The sequence below is a fragment of the Perca flavescens genome, chromosome 2, assembly GCF_004354835.1.
Source record: "Perca flavescens isolate YP-PL-M2 chromosome 2, PFLA_1.0, whole genome shotgun sequence".
In the NCBI taxonomy this organism is placed as follows: Eukaryota; Metazoa; Chordata; class Actinopteri; order Perciformes; family Percidae; genus Perca; species Perca flavescens.
The window spans coordinates 35,730,524-35,758,401 of record NC_041332.1 but is presented as its reverse complement, the minus strand read 5'-3'; the positions used below and the strand labels follow the sequence as shown (position 1 = coordinate 35,758,401).

Below are 27,878 nucleotides of genomic sequence, written 5' to 3'. Positions count from 1 at the left end.
TGCTACCTTTGCTGTGACTTATTCCGAACCACAGGAGCAGGTCTGAGCATGCGCACTGCATCGGTTCTATGGGGACGGGGAGGACATCACGGAAAAAAACGTAGCAGCAGCACCACAAACCCCACGCCGAGATTTCGTCTCTCCGCTGCGCTAAAAGTGCGCGACGAAAGCGGCCCACGACTATGCCCGGTGCGGCGTTAAAGTGCGGGACGACCACTTGACAGGCCTGGGCGAGGTCTGAGCCGTTGCCGGGGACGGGAAATACATTTCTTCTTATGGGAGCAGCATGCGGGAAATGGTTGGAGGTTGCTGCGTGTGTTCAGACGAGCGAGGCTGGGCTGAGAACCCTCTGGTCTACTGCGATGGACACGGCTGCAGCGTCGCCGTTCACCAAGGTAACATTAGCCGCTGTTAGCGTGTAATTACCGGGCAGCTGTGGCGGCTGGAGGCGGCCAGAGGTGCTGGTAGGTCGGTAGATTTTTAGGTAGGTCTGTCGCTGTCTACGTGCGTGTTTGAGTGTGTGTGTGTGTGTGTGTGTGTGTGTGTGTGGGGGAGGGTAGGTAGGCGTGCTGTTTGTTGTTTCCTCTCAGCACACATGATTAAAACACAGGGCCAAGCAGAGTGACACTGAGCCTGGATGGCGCCTTGATGGCACTTCAGCTCCGTTTGTATGTATGTGTGTGCTCGCGCGCGCGCGTGTGTTTGGTTGTCTGGCCCGGTTGGATTCACGATATACTGCAAGAGGCGTGTTTTTTTGCGACAAAACAGCCCCGGCGAGGCCCGCCGGTTTCGACACTATGTTACCTTGTGTCCACTTGCTTTGTTGCTTTATTAAGACAACCATAGTAGCAGTTAACTCCCAGAATCCGATTTCTGAGCAGAAATCAGCCCTAGCTGTGACCGATTGTTGGACCAACTCTTGGAGGCTGTGGTAGATTTATACCTGGCAGACTTCACTCTGCCCTCATTTGCAGGTTAATTTTTTGAAGTAGAAATGACTTTGTTCCCTTAAAGTCAGCAAAAGTGCTATACAATGTAATAAAGAAAGATTAGTCAGAAGGTGGAGTTGAAAGTTGTCTTCAATGAGCCAGTTTAATGCATATTCAGTCTTAAATTGAAGTTCCAAGTGGATTGAAAATGGCTTCCTTTTTTTCAAATATTATCTGACCAAGATGACAGCAACCTCTTAACATTACTGTGTTGTAAAATGCTGACGACCATATTTCAAAAATAGTATCATTAACGTGTGTGTGTGTGTGTGTGTGTGTGTGTGTGTGTGTGTGTGTGTGTGTGTGTGTGTGTGTGTGTGTGTGTGTGTGTGTGTGTGTCCCAGCATGTTATGGCATTGTCCAGGTTCCTACCGGTCCGTGGTTCTGTCGGAAGTGTGAATCACAGGAGAGGGCGGCACGCGTGGTGAGTATCCCAACACACAACACTGACATATCCATCCGGTCTTGTTTTACCCGTTTATGATTCATTCCACACTCCCAACAAGCTCTGCTCTTTCCTGTCCTTCCCCAGAGGTGTGAACTATGTCCCCACAAAGATGGTGCCCTCAAAAGGACAGACAGCGGAGGTAAATCTCACCCTGGCCTCTGTCCATCTCACTCTTCTGCCGTTTCCTTCAGTTACACAGCGAGTGTACGAAACAGCAGTACCCCCCCCTCCCTCCCCCACCTTAAACAAGGAACCTTATCATGTCATTGATCTTCTCTCCGTCAGGCTGGGCCCACGTTGTGTGTGCGCTGTACATCCCTGAGGTGCAGTTTGCCAACGTCCTAACCATGGAGCCTATCATCCTGCAGTACGTCCCACATGAGCGATACATCAAGGTACTGACACACACACTGTCGATGGAGAGAAACCTGTAAAACATTGTGAAGTGAACAATTGTTAATCTACAGCAGTGATTCCCAGCTGGGGGTAAGTGGAAAGATCACAGAGTAATGTAACTCATTTGAAAAAATATATATATTATGATTTGATTAAAAGAATATATTCAAATATTAACATTAAGTCAACTGTACCACCTGAGCACTACATAATGCAAGTGTGTAAGAGTGTGTAACAACTAGTTAGTACGCGAGCACAGGAGTTTAAACAGGTAGGTAAAAGTATTGAATAAATGGTAAATGGTTGAAATAAAAGTAAAGACTAAATAGTTCAAATGATTAGCAATTGTTAAAATAGTTAGTTTAAGATACATGGTTGAAACATTCACCTTCCAAGTAGTAGTAGCCTAGTAGTAGTGTGATTAATGCTGATCAAACCAACCTCATATTCTTTTAGAATTTAATTTACATAGTGACAGAGAGGAAAGGAGAGAGATAGAGGGGAAGACCTGCAGCAAAGGGCACTGGGCCGGACTCGAACCTTGGTGCAGTAAGGAATCAGCCCTAATGGTACCCCTGTACCACCTACCTGGTAAGCTAAGGGGGCGCCCAAACCAATCTTAATATGGACAGTTCAGTTTAGGGCTGAACGATAGAAGGGAAAAATCGAATTGCGATTTTTCTGCCAGATATTGCGATTACAATTCGATTTGCGATTCTTTTAAAAAAAAAAAAGTTTAGCTTAAGTTTATATTTACTTTGTAACAGATAAAACATGTCATGTTATGCAAGGATGAGAACATGGATATGAGTTTCCAGCAATAAGTGTTTTTCTTTTAATAAGCGTGGAACATTGAACAGTCAAACACACAACATTTATCACCAAAGCTAAAGTTCCAATAATATCAGTACTTTTCTGTAAACTGAAATTTCTGATATGACTCAGTTCAATAGCAGCATCCACATATTGCACCTTCTACCATCAGCTAATCACATTCTTTGAAATCGAGATTTCGATTGGAAAACGATTAATCGTTCAGCCCTAGTTTAGTTGTATAAGAAAATGAACAATATCTTTTATATAATGAATAGTGTTATACATTTGGAACATACATTGGGTACCAATGAAGGGCTACATGAGTTTATCTGACAGAGCTGTTGGGGTACCTCAGACCAAAAAGGTTGGCAACAACTAGTCTACAGGACTTCATCTCTGTGCCTCCTCTGTCTCAGTATTTCTGTACGGGAATGGTGTTGACATGACTGCTGATCTGAAAAGCATCAGTTTTTCCTCCTTGAGTGGCTGAGGCACACATAAAAACATCCTTTGTCAGAGAGATGATAAGGCACCTAAGTATCAACCATCAATACTTTCCAACCAAATGATGTCAAAAAAAAGTTAAAAGTGTCACATATCAAGAATTGCACCAAATAATTGGTCAGATTCATAAACTCAGCAGAAAAAGAAAAGCCCCTTTTTCAGGACACTATTTTAAAGATACTTTTGTAAAAATCAAAATAACTTCAGAGATCTTCATTGTAAAGGGTTTAAACAATGTGTTCCATGCTTGTTCAATGAACCATAAACAATTAATGAACATGCACCTGTTGAACGGTCAAAAAGACAATAACAGCTTATAAGGTCACAGTTATAAGAAAATTAGGAAAGTAAAGAGACCTTTCTACTGACTCTGAAAAACACCAAAATAAAGACTTAGGCATGGCGCAAGGAGGCATGAGGACAGCAGATGTGGCCAGGGGAATACATTGCAATGTCCCTACTGTGAGATGCCTAAAATACAGCGCTACAGGGAGACAGGAAGCACAGCTGATGGTCCTCGCAGTGGCAGACCACGTGTTACAACACCTGCGTAGGATCGGTACATCCAAATATCACACCTGCGGGACAGGTACAGGGCAACAACAACCGCAAGAACTGGCCAGTCTGGTGCAGTACATGAGGAGGAGATGTACTGCAGTACTTAATGCAGCTGGTGGCCACACCAGATACCGAGGGCTACTTTTGATTAAATTACTGTTCACTTTGGTTAACATTGCGAGATAGGGCGTTTGTGCTGCATTCATGTGGTGTCGGAATAATTGAAAAAATGAGTTCCAGACTGCAAAAAATCACACTGCATTAACATTGTGAGATAGGGCATGCCTTGGCAGAAGTCTGTGCTCTCCGAGTGCCCTTCTAGTTTGTAGAGCAGAAGTAAGATATTGGAAAACGTATAGTTTTGGTGTCTGTACTCAAAGTCAGGTATTATATTAGCACTTATTAGCAGTATTCAAACTGTGAGGTGCCCAGCCCCATTGGTCTCACACAACTAACTCCAAAGTAATTACAATAAAGCTTTACAGTTGTAAATTCTCCACTTGAAGTTTAATTGGAACTATAACTGAAAACATCAGTTTTGGTGTCAGTCTTTGTTTTAGAAAACACACTCCGTTAGTGTCAACAATCCCATAGAGAAATCATACAGGAAAAAAACCATAGCAATTTCTCCACCAACAACAGTAGCAGTCCTATGACATACTGCTTTTTGGATGCTTTTATATAGGCCTTAGTGGTCCCCTAATACTGTATCTGAAGTCTCTTTTATATAGGCCTTAGTGGTCCCCTAATACTGTATCTGAAGTCTCTTTTATATAGACCTTAGTGGTCCCTAATACTGTATCTGAAGTCTCTTTTATATAGACCTTAGTGGTCCCCTAATACTGTATCTGAAGTCTCTTTTATATAGACCTTAGTGGTCCCCTAATACTGTATCTGAAGTCTCTTTTATATAGACCTTAGTGGTCCCCTAATATTGTATCTGAAGTCTCTTTTATATAGACCTTAGTGGTCCCCTAATACTGTATCTGAAGTCTCTTTTTTATATAGACCTTAGTGGTCCCCTAATACTGAATCTGAAGTCTCTTTTATATAGACCTTAGTGGTCCCCTAATACTGTATCTGAAGTCTCTTTTATATAGACCTTAGTGGTCCCCTAATACTGTATCTGAAGTCTCTTTTATATAGACCTTAGTGGTCCCCTAATACTGTATCTGAAGTCTCTTTTATATAGACCTTAGTTGTCCCCTAATACTGTATCTGAAGTCTCTTTCCCGAAATTCAGCCTTGGTGCAGAATTACAGCCACTAGAGCCTGTCCCACAATGAGCTTTCCTTAGGATGTGCCATTTCTGTGTCTGTAGCTATTGAGGAGGAGAGAGGGGGGTGCGGGGGCAAGGTGGAGGGTGGGGGTGTGGCCTTGACAAACTGCCACTTTGCTCGTTTGAAAGCCATGATGTCTCTCTCTCTAATGGGTGGGCCAAATTCTCTGGGCGGGCAAAGCAGAGAAAGGAGAGGTAACCTTGCTCCTTATGACCTCATAAGGAGAAGATTCCAGATCGGCCCATCTGAGCTTTCATTTTCTCAAAGGCAGAGCAGGATACCCAGGGCTCGGTTTACACCTATCACCATTTCTAGCCACTGGGGGACCATAGGCAGGCTGGGGGAACACATATTAATGTTAAAAACCTCATCAAGTGACATTTTCATGCTATGGGACCTTTAATACATCTGGGAAATGGCACAACTCTTGCTTCTCCCATAATGGGAAAAAAAAACCATTTTGCTCCACATCGCCATCACTCTCTCCGCCTACACCTACCGTACAAACCCAGAGCTGAATTTGTCGAGGTCACGCCTGCTCTCTGGAGGTTGGTAAAAGTCATTCTGGGAAATGTGGGAGATTTCCAGCTTAGATAGAAATAGATGAGGCGGTTTGAGGGAACAACAAAAAAAGTACATGTACCACAGTTCATCACAAAATGCACATTGTAATGTACTAAATTGTGCTGAAGCGATTTGTTTGAAGTCGATTACATATTCAAAATGCCATACTTGTACTTGTCACTTGTAGCAGCTTCTTCAGTTACAGCTTCCTGAATTTGCTGCTCTTCCTGGTTTTTGTAGCATTCAAATTTGAACCTCTTTGGGTTATGGTCTGTTGATCAGACATAACTATGGGCTTTCTTTTAATAAAATAAAAGATAATGACAAGAATCATTAGTTAGGTAGTATAAAGCATCATGAATTGATTTCCAACAGGGAAATTTCTTCAAGTCTGTTCTTCATGTAATATATAATAAAATGTATAATAAATAAACACTGGTTATTGACATGTTGACAGTTAAGCGCTGCATACTGACTGACACAATACAGAGATAGTAGATAACATCCAGAGTAAGACCACCTGTGGAAAACAGACGGAACATATCCATCATATATCCAGTCGTGCTTTTACATTCAGAAGAGCTTCTGAATTATTCTGCTAATGTCTTGTTTTTTTTCTTCCTTTTTAAGGCAAATCATTTAACCGCAAACTAGTTTTCAGGCTATTATAGCTTTATCATACATCTGCTGTCTTGTAACTTTATCCATGTACCTTTCCTCTGGTGTCTGTGTGGTTGGCCACATGCACCAGAGCAGACCTTTTTAAAGCAATGCACATTACAGAGAAACCAATATTTGACGCATGGACTCATTAGAAGTGTGTGTGTGTGTGTCTGTGTGTGTCTGTCTGTTTGTCTGTGTGTGTATCTGTCTGTGTGTGTGTCTGTGTGTCTGTGTGTGTGTCTGTGTGTGTGTGTGTTGTGTGCGCCTGCATATAAATGTACACGTGAGTGTTTGAGTGCCTGGTTTCATATTACTGTGTCAGCTACAGTAAATTGCATGCAGCTTTCCCCGTCAGAGCCATTCATCCAGATTTTGCTGCCTGCATTCCTAGACAGCGTTACAATGGACAGTGAAAACTTGAGAAGCCACTCTTCCTTATACACGCTTGGTGTAGCTATGTCTCCGGCCTTTCATTACATAGGCGACATCCTCTGAAAGGAACAGAGAGCAGAGTAGGATGTGAGGAGTGGAGGAAGACAGAGGAAAGGAGAGAGAAAAGGCAAAACGTAGAGGGCTGAAGCAAAAAGGTAAAAGAGCCTGCTGTTCCTTTGTCCCGCACCTGTTGCTAGGCCTCTTCTGCCCCCCCACCACTCAGCCCCGCTCACTGAGCAAAAGCTGAGCAACAAGTACAAAAGCGCTGTGTGTGCGTTTGTTTGTCTGTATGTGTGTGCGCACATGTGTATGCTTACATGTATTCTGTGGACATGTGTGTACATTTACATGTCAGTTAAAACTGATGCTGCTGTCCCGCAGGATGCCAGGATTACAGCCTTGAGCTCTAAAAATCAATTATTTCCAGAATCTTGCCTGCACATGATGGATTTCAATGCAAGTGCCCCGCAGTATAACATGAAACCATTCTACACCTATAAAAATGATAAGGAATGTAGGTGACAAAAAAAGGAAACGCATTTTAGATTTAAGCAGCATTATGATACAAAAAACATTTCAAAGTAAAAGCTCTCTTTTGAGAAAACACAAGCTCCTCATTGTCAGCTTTTTTCACAACATTCCCAACATCTGGTCAACAGTTTTGCTGTAGAAAGCAGCCAGCACGGAGCAAACTGCGTTCCGTTTGAAAACCCCATCTGTTGTCTTGACAAGCAAAACGTCCTAATCTTTTACAGTGTAGCTGCGGCTGCACTTAAATCAAAGAGCGTTTAACTTTCCTGCACTGCAATCACAATGGTGCACTTCACTGTCATAGCCTAATAACATGAATGTAGGAGTTTGCCCTGGTAACATTAGTGCTTCAAGATGTTACTCGCATGAATATGCATTTTTTTTTTTTTTTTTTTTTTACAACAGCCAGGGGCTTTGTGTGAACTTCTACAGAGCAACGTAGCACCTGCTAATAACTGATATGTCTCTGTTCTCTCCATCTTTGCTGCTTCACCAGACCTGTTATATCTGTGAGGACCACGGGAGAGAGAGCAAGGCTGCGTGTGGAGCCTGCATGACCTGCAACAGACAGGGCTGCAGACAAGCTTTCCATGTCACCTGGTAAGTGTGTGTGTCTGTGTTTGTGTGTGTGTGTGTGTGTGTGATAATTAAGATCTTGATTGTTGTGAAAAAGATCTTGCAGGAATACTTTCAGAAATGGATTGTTATCGATAACATTGACTTATGAACGTACAATTGACAAATGAACTGTATTTAGGACAGTGGGCCATAACCAAGACGTGACTTTTTTTTTTTAAACAAGGCTCAAGACGTAATCTGACATTAGATACACATGATTGATTTTACTTGTTGACTGATGCAATTAGTTGTGAAACAGCTGCCAGTCAGCAGAAAGAATGGCCTGTTGCGGTCCACAATTTGCTTCAAAATGCTGATATGCGTTTGCTATATTTGTTTCACTGCGTCTGCACTACTAATTTTGTGTAAGCTGCAACTGATTCCCATCGCAAAGCAGAAATTGACAATTCAAGCCTAAAATTAAACCTGGAAGATTGTACCGCACAGATTTCTGTGTGCACACATCTGATATTTGATCCAAACTATCTGGAAACAATGACAAAAGCTCTCAGGTGACTTGGGCGACTTCCAGGTGTCGTTGTCAGGGGGGGGGTGTGTGTGTGTGCGTGCGATGCATGCGCGCTCTTCTGTTTCCTTCCCCCAACTGACCCTGTGACACCCTGTGTTCAGTGCTCAGATGGCAGGTCTGCTGTGTGAGGAGGAAGGCCCAGAAGCTGACAACGTAAAATATTGTGGCTACTGCAAGCACCACTACAACAAAATGGTAAGATGGACGACAGTCTCGAGGCTGCAAACCAATATCCTTGCACAAAGCATCACAAAATGAAAGAGTTGATGAATATGGTACAAACATCAGAGATAACAAATAGCATCCCTTAAATGCACTGTGAAGTGTTAACTCTGCCAATTGACAGTAAGCATAACGGCCAAACTTTTTATTACCACCTCCTCAAAAGTATTTGTACCTTTGAGAATCAGTAGCCTCCTGTCAACGTCATTTTCATTCGTCACAGAAGCTACGGTAATGGTTGCTAGGACCATTTCAATTTAAGTTTATTGTGTCAGTCAAAGTTTCTTTAATTTTACATAAAACAGGCTGTATAGCTGCGTCGATTTCCTCCATGCTTGACGACATTTAGACGACGGCTTAATTTAGACGATTCTTAATCCCACCTACGAAGCTCTGTTCGGCTCGGTTGTCGGTTAGGGAAATAGCAGTCAATGAGCAATCCTGAAGTCGCCAAGGGCTGTCTTAATCAAGCACCAACACAATAAGCTCAAATTCTCCTGCCTATCTAAATGTGCACATCATGAAAATGAGCTTTGGTTATGGTTTAGATGGCACCTTTTTAAGCATTTTTTTGCAAATAAAATGCCCCACAGCTTTCACATTTTTATTTGGCTTTGAGACAGTGCTCACTTTTTTCTTTGGTTTTTACAGCAGAAGAAGTTGCGGTCCAGTGAAAATACAAGTAGCTCCTTCAGTCATGTCAGGGGGCGCTCAAGCTCTCCACTGCAAGACAAACATCACCACCACAGACCGAGGAAGGTAAGGGCCAGGTGAAGTGTTGCGTACCAAAGGTTGACTTTGGATATCTGGTCAGATTTATAGTCATGTTTACATATTTCTTGATCAGAAAGCTTCTCATTTAAATAAAAAATAAAAAGGTACCAACTTTCAACAATTTTACTGAGGTAAAGTAATTGTCTGTCTGCTTGTGTGAAAACAACATTCAAGGCCCAAACACACTGAAAGCGATAATTGACGCACCTCAATCATCAGATTTGAAGCGCCAACATCAAAGAACCAGCCGGATTTTAGGAAAGGTTGCTATTTAGGCAAAGAGTTTGTATGTTACAGATACCTCTATCAGTGGGGGCATTAGACTTTCTCCCTTGACTAGTGTTAATTTTGTCACCTATTTTTTAATTTAGTCTTAGTCTTGTGCCAAATGTCCTTGTTAGTTTTAGTCATATTTAGTCATTCACATATCTTTTTTTGTTAGTCAAATTTTAGTCAACTAAATGTCTCTGCATTTTAGTCTAGTTTTAGTCAAAAGAGAACTCAATATATCTTGCCAAGTTTTAGTCAAATTTGTTTTTCAAAAAAGTCTTTTTTTAAATAACAAATTATTTCTGATAACCATTTCAGTTAAATAGTTATATAGAAATAAATTATATGAAGTCATATAAGTATTGAGCCTCTTCCTTATTTCACCAGTAAATTCCTGTTAAACGACAAAAATAACCACTGCATGGGAAAAGGGTATTTTGCAATAACATTGAATGCAGCACGAGGCTGGCGAGGCGAGTTTGAAGTGAACGCAACATATGTGTTCTGCAGACTGTCGTACGTCCCCCTGTTGGAATCCTCTCCAGTCAAATCCAGACAAACTTTTACACCGTTCAGCTGTCAGCATTTTAACCGTGTTTAATCCAGCTGCTAGCTAACGGTAGGCTAACGTTATCTGCTGTCAGGTGTGGTGTTAACTAGCTAACGGTAGGCTAACGTTACCTGCTGTCAAGTATAGTGTTAACTAGTGTCCCGTGCAGCGATGTTTCAGTTCCCTCTAACGTCCGTTAATGAGCATCAGAGAGGTAGTCCGGTAGATAACGGTCGTTAAGGCACCGGTACCCAACCCTAGTAACAGCTGAATATTCTATCTCATGATGGAAAAGTAGAGACGATTGTAGACGAAAATGAAGAGAGATTTTATCTTAGTTTTTATTTTATGCAAAACATTTTAGTCTCGTCTTTTTTCGTCAACAATCATGCTTGTTAATTTAATCTTAGTCAGCGTTTTTGGACATTGGCGCAGTCTCGTCATCGTTTCGTCTTAGTCATGGAAAAAAATCTCATCTGACGAAATTAACACGACCCTTGACGGACAGGGTTGTAAAACCTCTGTCAACCCTGCACTCACTTTTCATTACAAAACAGATGATTGTTTATTTTTTATTTTTGCAGTGACAGCGCAGGTCACTAAAAACACTATAAATATGTAGTTATAGTGCTTGTTCTTCATCCTCCACCTGCAATAATCGCTCATTATTTCAACTCATTTATAAACACCCTCACAATTATTAGCCTATTGGACTTCTAAAAAAGAAACATTCACACACTCAGCTGCCGCGACATTTTGCAATGGGGTCGGTGCAATGAATTATGAGCATGATTCGCAGTGGGGGCAGGTCCCCGTGAAACGGAGCTGACACTTGGCTGCAACACAAACTAATAATTCACCTCTATTCACACACACAATGAAGAATATTTTCTGTTGTGATTGAACTGTATTTGTTGAGTTACTATATAGGCCATCTTTGATCTTGACTTACAGGCTAAGCATTCTGTAGCAAATACCAATAAACCCACTATTAATTACATTATCTTAATGCAGTGTCACTACTTCAGCATGGAAATAATGCACCTCAAATACAAACGTGAGCGAGGGCGTTCAGCAATCGCTATTATATCGAATCAACAGCCACATGCTCGCAGGTGAAAAATACTAAGAATGAAAATCACCAGTTAACTTAATTTAAATTTGCAAGACCAGGCTTAAATGAACTGACAACATAAATTATACCACTTACAGTTCTCAAGGATGTACACACACGATCTCAACTGGCTAGTTATCGTCGTGTGTCCGCGCTATTCTCCGACATGCGCTCTAACAATGCAGCCCCTATTTCTGATATCGTGGGAGGCAGAAATGTTACCGTGGGGGGGCACCATGGTCAAATCAACATAGAGGAAACACTGCCATTACAGACAGAATACCAGCTGAGATCAGTTGCATTGTTTTTTTAATCAGGGCAGCAGTTTTGAGATTACATGTGTGCTTACATGATTGCAAAAGGGTTCTCGACTGTTGTAGAAAGAAGTGGCTGATCTTTAATGCAATATCTACATTGCCCATTGTTGTTCCAAAGGCACATTCTGTTTACTAATCTGATATCATTTTAAAAGGCTAACTGAGAAAACATTGGAGAACCCTTTTGCAATTATGTAAGCACATAATGTAATCTGAAAACTGCTGCCCTGGTTAAAAAAAACAATGCAACTGATCTCAGTTGATATTCTGTCTATAATGGAGTGGAATGGAAATTTCTAAGTGACCCCAAACTTTTGACCGGTAGTGTGTGTATGTATATATATATATATATATAAAAATATAAATAGAAGACAGTTGGATATATACATGAATTAATATACTGTAAATTTGGATTCGGATCACATCATTACATAGAATATTACAGTAACTTTCTCCAAACAACACAAAAAACAGCAAGTCAGAGTAGACACGTCGGAGTAGACACGTCAAAGCAATTTGACAAAACAATTTTTGGTGCGTGCTCGGCCATTTAAAACAATGGGTGTACTTCAAAACACACGCATCAGGCGCTTTCATGGCGTTTGGGCCTTAACATTTGAGAACTTTGGCTAAGCCATAGGCTAATGGCATCATATTGGCACTAGTATCAAACAAATTGAGCTCTAGTAATTGTGTGTGTGTTTGTGTGTGTGTGCCTGCTTGTTTGTGTCTATGCGTGTACAGTATGAGTGCTTAGTGTATGCCTTGTAGGACCTGGTTTGACTCGTAACATACATGAGCCCTGTGTATTCCTGTCTGTTCAGAGTCATAAGGACAAGATTCGGCAAAAGGAGCGCCACAAGAAGTCCTCTGACAGCCTGGGCTCTTCAGTGACGCCCAGTAGTATAGTAGAAAAGGTATGAAAAAACGCCAGGATGGCTCGTCACATGCTGGACACTTTGACAAGTAATGGAACTAATTGTGTCATAACCTGTGTGTTTTGGTACAGATCTCCTCGAGTCACCACAGCAGCAAGGACAGTGAGGGAAAGTCCAAGAAGCTGAGCTCACACAGTCATGGTCATCGCAGCAAGAAGACGGGAAGCACTGGCAAGAGCTGCTCCTCCTCCTCCTGTTCTTCCAGTCCTTTCAACACAGGTAGGCACCATGTGAGGAATCAAACAGGAGGCAGAGTGAAAACTATTAATTGCAGTGAGTTTATTTGAGTTTGACTACAACAAGGGATGTCCCAATCTGCTTTTTTGGCCTCCAGATCCCAATTCGATTAAAAAAAATATATAGAATATCTACCGATGCAGAGTCCTGATCTGATACTTGTATTTCCCTAGATTATAGATTGGGTTGGGCATCGAGATCCGATTCCTACTTGGAATTGTTTCAAAAAATGACGATTCCATCGGAATCGTTTCTTTATTGGAATCGTTTGGAGGATTTGGTTTCAAATCTGATCATGGGTTCCAAATTTAACATGCACAAGTTTCGGTTTCCGTAGCGGCCAGGCGCTTGTTGTGTTGCAGCCATGGAGCACAGTAAGCGGCGCTCTATTGTGGCTTTATTTTACATTGAAAAAGCGTCAAACTGCAACCCGCCTTTGAATCAAAATAAAACTTTCCTCTCATTCGTGAAATAAGCATGTGACCCGTTTCAACTCCACCACTCAAAGAATCAGAATCGAGAATCGATAAGAACCGGAATCGAACGGAAGAATCGCAATCAGAATCGTTAAAATCTAAACAATGCCCAACCCTAATTATAGAGCTGCACACCCTTTTTTTTTTTTTGTTTACAAAAATAACTCGGTGAACAGAGTAACTAAAAGATGTCTTTAGCTTAATACATTTAACTTAGTGCAGCTTTCATTTTTGTAAAACTCACATAAAAAATCTATTTAAAATGGTACAGGATTTATTGACGTAAATGAGTAAAAGGTGATCGGGGCGACTGCCGATCCCCGATCAGTTAAAAAAGGCCCATATCGGCTCTGATCCAGTACTTGAGGACATCCCTAACAACAACTTTGTGTTTCTCTTGGAGGTGGCTCCCTGACTTCCACTCAGGATTTCCATCAGTTCTCATCATCCTCCCGCCTGGAGCGTGACCACGACCAAGGGGGCGACGAGCACAGCGGCGAGGAGCGTAAGGAGCGTCACAGGAGGCCAGCGGTCCAGGAAGAGGAAGATGATGAAAAGGAGGAGGATAAAGATGAGGAGGAAGAGGAGGAGGACAGTAAATACCACAAGCCACCAGCTTTGACTCCTGCTGACGGCCCACTGGCAGGCTCTCAGGGCCACGACCGGTCCGAAGGCAACTCCAGTCCTTTCGAGAACAAGGTCACTATTTCCACCTTTGGCTCCATCATGCGCATCACCTCTTCGTCGGGGCTGGGCAGCAGCACCAAGATCCGGAAGATCTCCTCCTCTGGGGACTACAAGCCTTCCAAGTCTCTCTGCAAGCCGTCTCAACTGAGCACGCCGCCCATCTTGGAGGAGGCGGCCCCAGATGACAAAGCCACGCCTCCACCACTGCCCCGAGAGAGGAGACACCGTGGCAACAAGAAGAGCAGCCATGGTCCAGGGCGGCCGCGAGGCAGCAAGAACCGAGACAGGAGGGAGGAGGAGCATCACCACCACCATCACCACGCAGCGCCGCCTCCTCCAGCCTTAACCTCCTCACTCTATCCGAGCCCATCCTCCATCCCTCATCCCGCCTTCCCATCCACGCTGCCTCCCGCCGCCCTCTCTTCTTCCTCTTCTTTCTCTTCCTCCGCCGGCAGTTTTTCCACGAGCCGTGGCAACTCTCTGCTCAGCGCTGGTGAGTCTCAGTGAGTGGGTGGGTGTGGTAACCCTCTAGCTTCCTGTGTATGTGTGTATGTGTGTGTGTGTGTGTGTGTGTGTGTGTGTGTGTGTGTGTGTGTGTGTGTGTGTGTGTGTGTGTGTGTGTGTGCGCGCACGTGTGTGTGTGTGTGCACGTGTGTGTGTGCGCGCATGTGTGTGTGTGTGTGTGTGTGCATGCGCATGTGTGAAGATTTGCAGCTTGATTCTTAAGTTTCCATTGCACATGAGCTATGTCAACACCACAGTAGCAGCTTATCTGTATACGAGAACTTCCGAGTGAATTATAATAAGCCATTAGATAGATACTAATGCTCTTGGCGCAGTTTTTCACACACAGGGTTTTAAAATTCAGACTGTTGTTCCAGATAGTGGTTTTTGTGTGTGCTGCACGTCTCTGAGTGCTAGATTTCCTGCCCTACTTTTTTTTCTTGAGTACACGACTGCTCGCCTGCCATGTGTTGTTTCCTTTCGGGGTCTTACAACTTCTGAAATGAAAATAGTATTTCAATATTTTTTGACCTAACTTTATCTTTGCGACCCCTCAGGTATTTACTCCAGTCTCAAGGACCCCCTTACACTGGGCGGGGGTATCTGCAGCAGCCCTCTCTCCCTGCGTGGAGGGTTGTGTAGCACCTCCTTGTCGCTGGGAGGGGGCATGTGTAGCACACCTCTCTCCTCAGTTCTCCTTACATCCCACGTCTCCTCCCTCTCCCTTCCGCCAGCCAGCGCTGTCTCGAACACGCAGGTATGTCAGAGAGAGCTCAGTCAGCATGAAGGCTCTCAGGGTGAGGTGCTCTGTACTCTCAGCAGTGCCGGGTCTGTTATTATGTATCCCTGTGTCTGGGACTACTTTATTTATTTGAACTAACATTACATGATTATAGAGCTGAATCCATTAGTCGATTTAATGAATTAGTTGATCGACAGGAAACTAATCAGCAACTATTTTAACTATAATAATCCTGTGTTATTTTGCAAGCATACATTTTTAGCTTCCAGCTTATCAGTTATGATGATTTACTGCTTTTGTATGTCATCTGTGACCGTAAACCAAACATCTTCAGGGTTTGGGCTGTGAGTCGGATTAATAAAGCAATATGAAGACATCTCCTACGGCTCTAGGGAAATTATGATGGGCATTTTGTTGCAGTTTTCTGACTTTCTTCATTTGTTATTTGATCCGTCTGAATTCATTTCTATAGACAAAACAATTAATAGATGAATATTCAGCAGCTTAATCAATAATGGAAATAACTGTTAGTTGCAGCCCTACATGATTACATGTAGAGCTGAAATGACAATTAAACAACAATTCTGATAATTGAGTATTTTACGAAGCAAAAATGCAATTTTCTTTTAAATGGCATTTATTACTATTTTCTTAACATTTTATGGATTAAATGATGAATTTAAAAATATATTGATTTGTTGATAAAGAATGGATATAATATTAGTTAAATGCACTTCTTTGATAATATTGTCCACATCTACCGAGAATTTCAATGAATAATATTCAAGCCAGCGTTATTTTGAGCAAATTTTCTTTCTCTCTCACATTCTTTTTTTAAAATGAACTCCTTTGTGCACCTTTTGTACATATTTGACCTTATTTCACCAGTAGACAAGTGTCTCAGGCGTACAATAAGAGAAGGCATTTCCTAACTAACATCCTTTTCAGGTTTCTTTGTCAGCCAGATGTTGATGTTGACTGTCTCGTAGGTCCATCAAGGTTCCAGCACCTCCTACAGCCTGACCTCCACGCCGTTCGCCAGCGCTCTCTCCACAGCCCCGCCACTGCCGCCACTACTGACCCAAGCCCAGACCTCACTGCCAGGTGAGAGACACACAGAGTTCAGACATCAATAGCATGTATTTACATTTGTTGAGAAACCGAAGCTAGCTAAGACAGCCTCTTCTAATACATATTGCTTCAATCTCTTCATATTTTACCACAAGAAGAACAGGTAAAGTTTACGACTGTTTGTCCCCGTTCTCAGAGTCTGACCTGGATGACTGTCGCTTCCCTTGTCAGGGCAACTCACCGAGAGAGAGTCTTTCTTCACAGTATGTCTCATTTCATCTTTATTGATTTTTGTTGATGTGATTAACAATTTAAAATTTTTAATCAACATACAAACATTAAATTCACAACATTGCCACTTCGTCATCACCACCCACCCAGACAAAAACCAAGGAAAGATGACAGTAACTACAATATTCAGGACAATTCAACAAAATAATAACAAAATAGACAATAAACCGAGTAAACCTATGTATAAATGACAACACCATAAGCCCATCATACTCGTCTCTCCCCAGCACAAAGCTTCTTAGGAGCCCTCCTGAAAGCTCAGCTACTTTCCCCATTTTCTAGTCTAGACCTCCAATCTGGAAACATTTTTTTCAAATGCCGCCACCCTAACCATCTCACAAGCCTTTATTGGTATTTTTTTATGTCTTGGACGCTACATGATTTTACACTCCTGCTGAAAATGAGCGAGCAAGTAGTAAAACCATAGAAATACTAACCAGCCACAGGGTGTTGTTGGTAGTTTCCCAGCATGGCCGCAGCAATGACTTCAATGACTTCTTATTTCTCTCTGACTCCTTGTTTGTTTGTTTTTTCTCCTCCTCCACCCCCAGGTCTCCTATGAGCTGTCTTCCTCTTCTATTTGACCAGAGGGACGGGTTGGGTGCAGGAGTCCGAGTCCGTCCTGAGAACGTCCCTGCAGCCAGCTCCCACATTGAGCTGCTGTTGGAGAAACATGGCAACGGAGAGATGGGAGTCAACAGTGAGTGACATACACCAGTGGTTCCAAAAAAAAACTGAGGTTCACAAGATGGTTTTCTTTTAACTTTCACCTCCTCAGGTCTCTAAAAATCCTTTAAATTAAACAATCTGAGGAGGAGAAATCACCTTTTAGTTAAACTGCTCACAACTATTGGTCACACTATACTTGGATGAGGGGTCATTTAAGGGCTTGTAAGTAGGGCTGGGTAGTGAATTCAATACTTTTTAGTACAGCCCGATCGATAAAGGATTTTTAAGGCCGATATCGATACAAATATTTAGTGATTTAAAAACCCGATATTCCAATATATATTAAAAGTTTTTTTATCCAGAAACGAGTAACAAAACATAAACAGATTTCCCTGACATTAGTTATTTATAGTTATTTATGAGTCCTCATTAAAATAATATGATAATGCAGTTTAAAAATAAACTTGTTTGTTTTATTGTCACAACAGAACAGAGGAACATCAAAATATATTAAAGTTGTGATACATAAAATGTATAAAAATACAAACTTAAGATTTGAAACTTAAAGTCTTTGAATACGTTAAAAAAAAAGATCAAAGTGTAGCCAACAGGGAGGTTGTAGAGCGCCCTCTGGTGGACCAACTATGCAACACCAACACTCAGAACATGGTTGAAGGGGGTTTCGTCCGTTTTTATTTTATTTTTTAAATATTCATTTATCAGAATCATTTAAATGATTGTGATAAATGAATATTAAAAAAATATATATATACAGTACAGGCCAAAAGTTTGGACACACCTTCTCATTCAATGTGTTTCTTTATTTTCATGACTATTAACATTGTAGATTCTCACTGAAGGCATCAAAACTATGAATGAACACATATGGAATTATGTAATTAACAAAAAAGTGTGAAATAACTGAAAACATCTCTTATATTTTAGATTCTTCAAAGTAGCCACTCTTTGCTTTTTTTGATAACTCTGCAAACCCTTGGTGTTCTCTCAATGAGCTTCATGAGGTAGTCACCTGAAATGGTTTTCACTTCACAGGTGTGCTTTGTCAGGGTTCATTAGTGGAATTATTTCCCTTATTAATAAAAAAGCAAAGGGTGGCTACTTTGAAGAATCTAAAATATAAGATATGTTTTCAGTTATTTCACACTTTTTTGTTAAGTACATAATTCCATATGTGTTCAATCATAGTTTTGATGCCTTCAGTGAGAATCTACAATGTAAATAGTCATGAAAATAAAAAGGAAACGCATTGAATGTGTGAATTTGTGTGTCCAAACTTTTGGCCTGTACTATATATATATATATATATATATTCATTTATCGGCTATTATAAATGCCGATACCGATAGTTTGCAAAATGCCTAATATCGGCCGATATATCGGTCATGCTCTACTTTGTAGGCACCGACTGGATGTGTCGTAGAGGCAGGCAGGAAAAACTCTTACACAGAGACAGGGCTCACGTTGTATGAACTGAAAAATACATAAAAAGATTTGTGCCGTAGTGTTATAATTTCTGTTTGTTTTATAAAATTGGTGTTGAAAAAAGGACCCGGTATCGAAGTCACGGTATCGGTACCGGTACCGGTATTGAAACATTTTTAACGATACCCAGCCCTACAAAAGGGGTTGGGAACCAACAACCACCATTTATACCATTTGTAATCTGCACATGATCCTGTTTACCTGCACTCACTGTGCAGTTGAGCATGGCCTGGTACTAATTAGAGATGATGAGTGTGCCTGTGGACACTGTTAGGGACAGAAAATAGCACAGCAAGTGATAGAATGCTGCAACAATACTTAAAGCAGCTCTCTAAAAGCTTTGTTTCTCATGTTCCTTCTCTACATTTCATTTCTGTAGTGCTCTCTCCTGAACCAGGTAGCTCGCTGCCTCTCGCTCTGACTCCCTCTTTCTCTGGGGACATCATCAGCTGACAATTGCTTTCTTTTCTATTTTTCGCTCCTTTTTCTTCCCCCACTCAGGGCTGTCACAAAAGTTTTCATTTTGACTCATACTTCTTTCAGTTTTCTTATTCTGTCTCCCATTTCTACCATTGGCTTTCTGTCTTACCATTGTCGCCTCTTACCTTTTGGATCCTTCTCTTAACTATGTATATTTTCATTCAACTGCTGTTCCACTCTGCAGACATGAGAGAGAAGTTGTGTTCTCCCAGTCTGCGATGCAGGGCACGCTGTACCGACAGCTCCGTAGAAAATCAATTAGAAAGCATTTAGAGGATGGGGTTGAATTCCTGGTTCAGACCCCATGGCACTGCTGTAAAGTAACCCTAGATATAAAAGCAAGTCCAGGGATCACCAGTTCACTCAGCACTTTATTCCAGAGTGAAGTCTAATTGTACATCTTTGATCATTTTTTATAGATAAGTGTTTGTTTAGGGACTATTTTATTGAGGGCAGGTTTAACATGAAGGACTTTCTCAAACTCTATTTTAAAAACTCCAGGAGCAACAACTGTATGCGTATAATAATGGTATGGTGTTGAAGCTGCCAACCTTTAAAGCCCTAATATACCCGTCGTCCACCCATATAGGTCTTTTCCCATATTCTTTGTGATTACACCCCTAACCCAGAATAGGGCTGTGTGGGTGTGATATGATAAAACGTCACCTTGTTGGCTATGTCTTCATATTATAAGTTCAACCCTTTCATTATATTTTCCAAATGTTGCTGTATTTTTTCATATTTGATGTGAATTGCCCATTACTTTGACCTCCTGGAAAAGGCTATATATACGGTGGATATTTGATAATGTGCAGCTGTGGAGACATAAATACGTGTCTATCCTTCCTGCCTCTTGTAGTTGTGGAGATGCTCCAGTCGCTCCACTCCCTGCAGCAGGAGAACCAGCGCCTCCAGGACCAGATCCTCAGCCTGACAGCCAAGAAGGAGCGGCTGCAGCTACTCAACACGGAGCTGGCCGTGTCTTTCCCTCAACACATTCACTCGGCCCACGGCTCCATGCACACGTCTGCCCAGATCAACTTCCTGTCGTCCATCCAAGGTCTGATTCCTCATCTCCTCTGCCCATTTTCATATCCAAACCTTAGGACACACTGTTACTATGATGTTGTGTAGTACGCTCCACACCTACTTTTGTCTTTCCTCCCCCTCACTCACAACTGTCTCACATCAACTGTACTGTTCGTTACCTCTTTCTTTCCACTGACAAATAACGTACCGTAAACTCAAAGTGGTACTGACTGCTTGTCTGTCTGCGCTGGAAATCAGCGTCTCTCTTCTGGTTTTGTTAAGTAAAGCAATATCCCTGAGTGCCATAAATGAATTGGGCAGATTTACCATTAACTGAGGCCTGGCAGCACAAAATTAGGCATGTGTAGAGGCTGCAGGTTATTTTGACAGTGGCCACGCACACAGGAAAGATGTAATAAATAGTAATAAAAACATAGTGGTTAGTGTAGTACCTTTATTTTTGTAGTTTTCACCCTGTCTTTGTGCCTCTCTTTTCCTTAGACCCCCTGAGCTCCAATAAGAGTCCCCTATCCAAAGGCTGCTTCCTGAATGACACCTCCTTTGTTACCTCGTCTGAGGTGAGTACCTGTAGATTCTTTCTTACCTTGAAAACTCCACACACAAATGGGTCAAACAAGTAGACTTCTGCATTTTAAACCTCTTTGTAACAAGAAATGTGTGGGTTAAACCCTCAATACAGTGACGATAATGATCTTAGATGTCCGGTACCACCATTTAAACACATTAAATTGACTGCTTTTTGTGCCAGTTTTTCTTTCACTGTAAATGGAGGTGCAAAGGCGCCGAATGCACATCAAAAGCAAGCTGCGGGCTGAGCCGCTACAATGATTTTCCATGTCTTGGTCCCAGGAGCTCCACTCTGGTAGTCCGTCCCGCAGTAGCTCCTCCCTCTCCTTCCAGAGTACTCCTCCTCCTCAGCAGAGCCCCGCCTCCTTCGGCCAGCCCCTGCTGAACGGCCTGAGTCGAGGTTTGGCCGACGGCTTGGGGACCCTCGGTCAGGCCGGCAGCTCCTCTCTGCCCGTGGTGAGCGGCCTCATGTCGTCCCTGGCAGGAAGTCCTCAGCTGAGCATGAACGGCGTGCTGGGTAGTCTGAACGGTGTGATCCAGTCTCCTGTGCACAACGCCCCTCATCCCACACTCCCCGCTTTGCGCCCCCAGCCACCACCGCTTAACCCCCAGGCACTGGCACAGGGCTTTCAGCTACCCAAGAGTGTGAGCCCGTACGTACCCACTTCTGTCTTTAAATTAGCTGAAGAAAGATATCCACTCTGAAATGAATTGTTGTTTTGCTTAAAGGGCGTTGACCTTATGTCAGGCAGCTGACGCGTACTACTTGAAGCAGGGATAAGACTATAATTGTTTGGAGTGTTGGTGCACAGTGTGGTGTGTGACGTGGCCCTGTGTCGTGGCTTGTGTTTCAGGTCTTCTCTCCTGTCAGAGCAGCAGAAGCAGCTTCTCCTCGAGCAGCAGCAGCAACAGCAGCTCCAGCAGTTTCTCACCTCACAGAACTTCACTCCTGTAATGACACACACACTTTCACACGTTTATATTTTCACCGTGTACATTTTCTCACAGGATCTCCAAGATTTTTTTTCTTTTGATACATTGGCTATGTAGAATTTTCTCAGCGAGCATATTTTAATTTACAGTACAGGCCAAAAGTTTGGACACACCTTCTCATTCAATGCGTTTCCTTTATTCTCATGACTATTTACATTGTAGATTCTCACTGAAGGAATCAAAACTATGAATGAACACATATGGAATTATGTACTTAACAAAAAAGTGTGAAATAACTGAAAACATGTCTTATATTTTAGATTCCTCAAAGTAGCCACTCTTTGCTTTTGTTGATAACTCTGCAAACCCTTGGTGTTCTCTCAATGAGCTTCATGAGGTAGTCACCTGAAATGGTTTTCACTTCACAGGTGTGCTTTGTCAGGGTTCATTAGTGGAATTTCTTCCCTTATTAATAAAAAAGCAAAGAGTGGCTACTTTGAAGAATCTAAAATATAAGACATGTTTTCAGTTATTTCACACTTTTTTGTTAAGTACATAATTCCATATGTGTTCATTCATAGTTTTGATGCCTTCAGTGAGAATCTACAATGTAAATAGTCATGAAAATAAAAAGGAAACTCATTGAATGAGAAGGTGTGTCCAAACTTTTGGCCTGTACTGTACAAACTACTTCGGAAAACAAAATGGCAATAGGCAGATTTTGTTTGTTTCTTCTGACAGAGCCAGGCTCGCTGGTTCCCCCTCTTTTCAGTCAATATCCTAAGCTAAGCTAACGGTGTGCTGGCTCTAGCTTCAAATTTAACATAAAAACATGAGAGTGTTAGTGATTTTCTCATCTAACACTCGGCAAGAAAGCGAATAAGCCTATTTCCCAAAAATTCAAACTACAACAGTGTGACTAACTGGCTGCTGGGGTTATGAGTCACTGTGTGACCCCTTTTCAACAACAGGAAACCAGCCACCACGAGTGCTCCTATTTGACTTGCAAACTGGTAAAATGCCGGCTGAGTTTGGAACCAATCCGATACTGTGGACATCTGGTAAATGCAGAGTGAGAAGGGTACAACATGGATGACCCAAGGAAAGACGCACTTGTTCAGCTGCGTTCAGAGCAGCGCTTTGGGCCAGTTAGGCCTCTCACAAACATGTTAAAGCGCCCATATTATGCTCACTTTCAGGTTCAAAACTGTATTTTAAGGTTGTACCAGAATAGGTTTACATGGTTTAATTTTCAAAAAACACCATATTTTTGTTGTACTGCACAGCTCTCTCTCACTGCTGCAGATCCTCTTTTCACCTGGTTTCTGTTTTAGCTACAGAGTGAGACCTCTTTTCTTCTTCTTCTTCTGTACTATCTTTGATTGCACTCGCACATGCTCAGTAGCTCAGATGTAGAACATGTCAGCTAGCTTACTCTAGAGACAGTAAAAGAGCCTGTTTCTCCAACTTTGGTCAGTTACAAGGCAGGATTAGCTGGGAGACTTCTAAATGAGGGCGCACATGTAAGTAGTTCTTTTGTAGATTATGGTGAACTTGTGTGTTGTAGCAGTGCTTTGCTATTGAGAACGACGTAGCATGCTAGCGCTACGAGCTAACGGTTGCGGTTAGCCAGCTCATTTCGGACTGTGACGTCACAGTCCGAGCCGATTTTGAACAGCTCACTAGGAGACTGGAGGCAGAATACATTCAGAAACCAGATCTCACTCAAAACAGCATGGATGGATTTTTTTCAAAGTTTGTATGTGTGTGGAAGCACCAGAGACACAAAAGAACACCCCGAATCCCAGAAAAAGTGTTTTTTTCATAATATGGGCACTTTAAATGAAACAACTGAAAGGTTGCTTTTTTTATTTATATTTATTTTGGGCCTGTGTGTAATAACTAACAACCAACCGAGTGAAAAATGTAATTTCCCCTTGCGGGATAGTGAAAGTATGTCTTAATCTTTAATTTTAGTAATTATGATTCAGTGTTTTCCCCCAGAAAAGTTGTTAAGCTCGGTGGCAGCGTTGCCACAGTTACTTTGAAAAAGTAACTTAGTTACTTTACAGATTACTTGATTTTGAAAGTAATTTAGTTACTTTACAGATTACTTGATTTTAAAAGTAATTTAGTTACTTTACAGATTACTTGATTTTAAAAGTAATTTAGTTACTTTACAGATTACTTGATTTTAAAATTAACAAAGTTAGATTACAAGTTACTTTATTAGTTACATGAAGCAACTGTCAACAACACCCCCACAGCCTCAACATAAACATGACAACCGGTTTACTGTGAGGCAGCTCGCCATTACCAGTAGTAGGATCTGGTTTATTATGGCACGAAAGAGAGCCAGTCAGCCGTGTTTAAGGGCAGCATTTCCTCTACAACATACTGCCCGACCAACTTCTTCAACTCTCCCCTACTTACTGGTTTTGCACCGAAGTCCAGCTTTTGCTGTTTGGGTGGTGGGGGGCCTCCTGCTCTCTGCTTGGCACCACCTGCTGGGACTTGCTTGTTTGACTGCAGCGCTGCGACTCCAAACGTTTCTTCAGATTTGACGTAGTGTTTTTGTAGCTAGATAGCACTTTGTCGCCACCAGCACAGAGTGTACAACCAACCTTAATATTGCCATCTTTAGCTGGCACAAACTCTAAACAGTGACTGGATTTCCATTAGGGCTGCCACCTCTTAGTCGATTAGTCGACTAATCGGTCGTTTTGGTCTTAGCCGACTAAGACTTATTTAGTCGATTAGTCATTTTTTATGCTTATTCATGCTTAATTACTTATTTCCAAGAAACTTCTGAGCACATTCATGGTAAACACAAGATTTAAAGTGGTGCTTTTGCAGGATTAATTGTGGAGAAACTCAGTTTTACAGATTGTGCTTTTCTAGTCTTAACCACCTCTCAAAGCGCACAGCTCTGTCAATTAAATCATCTAATCGATTAGTCAACAAAATTGTATAAGTGTTAGTCAACTAAGAATTTCTTTAGTCGAGGACAGCCCTAATTTCCATCTCTCTCCTCCCTCCATTGTTGTTTACGTTTGTGTTGCTGCGTGGTACACGTGAACTGTCCTCTTGCTGAAAACGTGACCTGTCGCATACGTGACTTCACTCCCCGAGACGCAAGAAGAAAGCAAAAATATATATTTTTACTAAGGAAAATGACTAAAATAGTAATGCACAGTGACTTGGATAAGTATCTTTAATCTGATTACTGGTTTGGACTACTTGCCCGGTGGCAAGTGTCTTTACTTTGGACGAGGGCCTGGCTGGGGCCAGTCACAGACTGATGGCAGCATTAATGTAGAGCCACATAGTTTCTGTGATAACAGAATCATGGACGAAATAGAGAATTTAAATAAGCCATAAGATTCCATAAGGCCCTACATAAGACTAAGAGATTTGAAAATATGACTACGTCTAAGTTTCCAATCGAGCCGCCCCACTGTAACTGTAAAAAACATCTTCAAAATACATTAAACAATAATTCCCAGTGGCTTAGGCCTGGTGGGGGGCAACTTAGGCCCGGTGGGCCACCAGGCTTGCAATAAACTGGGGGGAAACCCGGAGATTACTTAAGCATACAGATTTAACGTTAGTTTGCAGTGCAAACATGGCAACTTACTCAAATGTAAAACCTTTCCCCAGTTGACACCCCGGGCCGATAACCGGCCGTGGGACAGTCTGGCGAGGTCGGTGACTCGAGTCTGTTCGGTGTGTTCCGCGCCGTCGTCCGTCTGGGGGGGCTGTCAGCCTTTATTTTGTCCGTCCTGACATGTTCAGTCGGCGGCAGGGCAGTCGGGACTCACCCGGAAATGGCGAGCGGTAGGGCTGGGCGATATGGTTGAAAACTGTATCACGTTATAAGTTCTTCATATCGGTCGATATCGATAATTATTGATATTTTTTATGACCTATTTAAAATAAGGACCAGGAGAAAAATATATTAAATTTAAACATTTTTATTTTAAACTTAACCCTGCTCTGATTATAATCCCCCTCAGTTATAAAAGCAGAAATGTCAACACAACCATGGAAAACCCTCAAATAATTAAAATGTAAACAGGTCTAAAATCACAATGAACACTTAACAATTATCTCTTAACATTAAGGTGCAAAATTAAAGAATAAGTAAGAAATGCTTAATAAAGTGTCATAAAATAGTTGATGCCACCCCCTCCTCCAGGAGCAGCAGGTGATGGTGTGCCAGATGCTGCAGAGACAGAGGGAGCTGCAGCGCCTCACGCTGACAGGAGCACTCACCTCCAGCCCAAACTCCCCCCTGATCGCCTCAGCCACAGCCTCCCCCCTGCAGGGCGGCCAGGGAGGCAGCCTCTTCGGTCTGCAGGACACCGCTCATCACAAGCCCGGGGTGAGCGCAGTACTGCAGGATTTCTCCCAATGGTTGCATATGTTACAGGTTTCCCCCTTTTTAGAAATTGAAGAACCATTGTGTGTTTGTGCTTTCAGGCGGCAGGAGAGAAGGGCGGAGACAAGAACGGGTGACGTTTCTTGATCACACAGGAGCAGTTTAAATGAAGAGATGGGGCATCGCAGCCCTCCTTGAAGAACTGAGGTCAACTTCCATGATCTTTGAACGTCTTTCCTTCTCCGTCATCGTTATCTCACACCCTCTTTTATGAATGTATAACAGGATGGACTTAAACGTTTTCGTGTTTTGAAATTCTTTTATATCAGAGGTTCTTCTCCTAGGTTTTTGCGTAGGCAGCTTTCAGAGAGCATGAATACAGTGGTCTCTTCTTAAATTGCACTAATTTGTTAGCTAGACCAATGGGGCTGCTTCTGATGGCAGAGCCAGAGTTCCTGCTCATCCCTGCAGGTGCTGCGTCGGCTTTTGGGTTGAAGTGTGAACTCAAAAGGTCGGAGCGTCTCCGCTCGCACTTCTCAAGCACAGACCGTTGATGATTTCCGCTTGAACCCGACTTTCCCTTCAGTCTGCCACTTCTTGCAACCTCAACTGTCTTCCTTGATATTTTGTCTTCCCTTTGTGTTCCCCCTCACCCAATGTTCATCCAGATATTCTATATGTTGCAGCCTCTCACAGGCACTTATTATGTAAAGAAAAAAAATATACTGTCATTTCCAATGTGTGGTTAGTGGCATTTCAACTTTAAGCTAGTTATTACCTCAGATCTTTCTGCCACCTATTTTCCTTTGGTGACATTTTGTGCTGACTCATTACCGCAATAGCCTTCACTGGATATAAATGCCCACCAAAAATCTTGATTTTATCTCTTAGGTATTAACTCATGTCAATGTACAAATGGCACAGAATCCAGGTGTCCAAAATGGCGCCGTTGCCCACTAGAGAAGGGCATCAAACGTGAACGTTTAGTGCCAGATTTTATTCCAAACCACCACGAGAGTTTTCTAAAGACTTTTATATCCTTCCAGTTGCTATTGAGATTAAACAGACAAAACCAAACATTTGGAAACTGTAAGTAAGAAAAGAATTGTTTTTCCTAAACGAGTGTGCACTTTGCATGTTAGTAGCTAACAGAGCAAATTAGCCATCGACAGAGAACATTTATAAAGGATGCGCGGTACTTAATAGGCCACTAGGGACTGACAGGTGTTTATGATTTATGTGAGTATTTTGCACTCCTCCTCCTGAAGTGGCAGGTTTTTATGTTACTTTCATAGATAGATATTCCTTTCATGTTCACCAACTAGTTGTTCTTTTAGCAATACTGGATAGATAATGCCTTAACGACGCTAGATTTACAGAGAAAACCATGAGCCCAAAGGCTCACTCTCTTACACTCTTTCTTTGGTAGTGTTTTTTATCCACATTAGTAAAGTGAAAGCACTCTTCCCAAACCCGTTTATACTTTTGATAGCTGACTGATGATTTCAAAAGTTGAAATGTGTGAATAACCGTATATGGTGGTAACTAAAGTGTCAAAATCATTTTTTTTATTGTAATGTTTTGTGTTCAGATGCAATGTTCTTTAGTTGTTTGCGCTTCAGAGAACTGAGAAACAAGTAAAGCCTGCACAGTGGAGTCATAGGAGACGGCTGGGGACAGCCACCATGTAAACTATTATTAAAGTGCTGTCGCAGCGGTGTGTGATGTATAGTGTAGCTGTTATCAGACGGTGATAAGGGGGGTTGTTTGAGCC

General features: G+C 42.1%; 1 protein-coding gene across 3 annotated transcripts; it reads left to right on the top strand.

The window, feature by feature from the left end:
- The first annotated feature begins 77 nt into the window (after nucleotides 1-77).
- LOC114573486 (protein AF-17) lies at nucleotides 78-27,861 on the top strand. Of its 3 annotated transcripts, none has more exons than XM_028605723.1 (20): nucleotides 78-395; nucleotides 1,334-1,413; nucleotides 1,522-1,576; nucleotides 1,723-1,832; nucleotides 7,678-7,781; nucleotides 8,430-8,523; nucleotides 9,202-9,309; nucleotides 12,400-12,492; nucleotides 12,585-12,732; nucleotides 13,630-14,406; nucleotides 14,975-15,174; nucleotides 16,149-16,263; nucleotides 16,427-16,493; nucleotides 17,073-17,221; nucleotides 20,033-20,233; nucleotides 20,704-20,780; nucleotides 21,124-21,443; nucleotides 21,645-21,741; nucleotides 25,922-26,107; nucleotides 26,206-27,861. In XM_028605723.1, exons 1-20 carry the CDS (start codon nucleotides 287-289, stop codon nucleotides 26,239-26,241), a joined length of 3,126 nt encoding a protein of 1,041 aa, XP_028461524.1. In that variant the 5' UTR covers nucleotides 78-286; the 3' UTR covers nucleotides 26,242-27,861. The 3 variants fall into 3 exon arrangements, with proteins under 3 accessions (XP_028461524.1, XP_028461518.1, XP_028461530.1); XM_028605717.1 differs by having other exon boundaries at nucleotides 21,073-21,443; XM_028605729.1 differs by lacking the exons at nucleotides 78-395; nucleotides 1,334-1,413; nucleotides 1,522-1,576; nucleotides 1,723-1,832 and adding an exon at nucleotides 2,328-2,424 and having other exon boundaries at nucleotides 21,073-21,443.
- Nucleotides 27,862-27,878: the final 17 nt, after the last annotated feature.

Coding starts and splice junctions, on each gene's coding strand:
- LOC114573486 (XM_028605717.1), top strand. CDS start 287: ATGCGGGAAATGGTTGGAGGTTGCTGCGTGTGTTCAGACGAGCGAGGC. Junction 12,733..13,629: donor TTCCAGTCCTTTCAACACAG/GTAGGCACCATG, acceptor TTTCTCTTGGAG/GTGGCTCCCTGACTTCCACT. Junction 21,444..21,644: donor CTACCCAAGAGTGTGAGCCC/GTACGTACCCAC, acceptor CTTGTGTTTCAG/GTCTTCTCTCCTGTCAGAGC.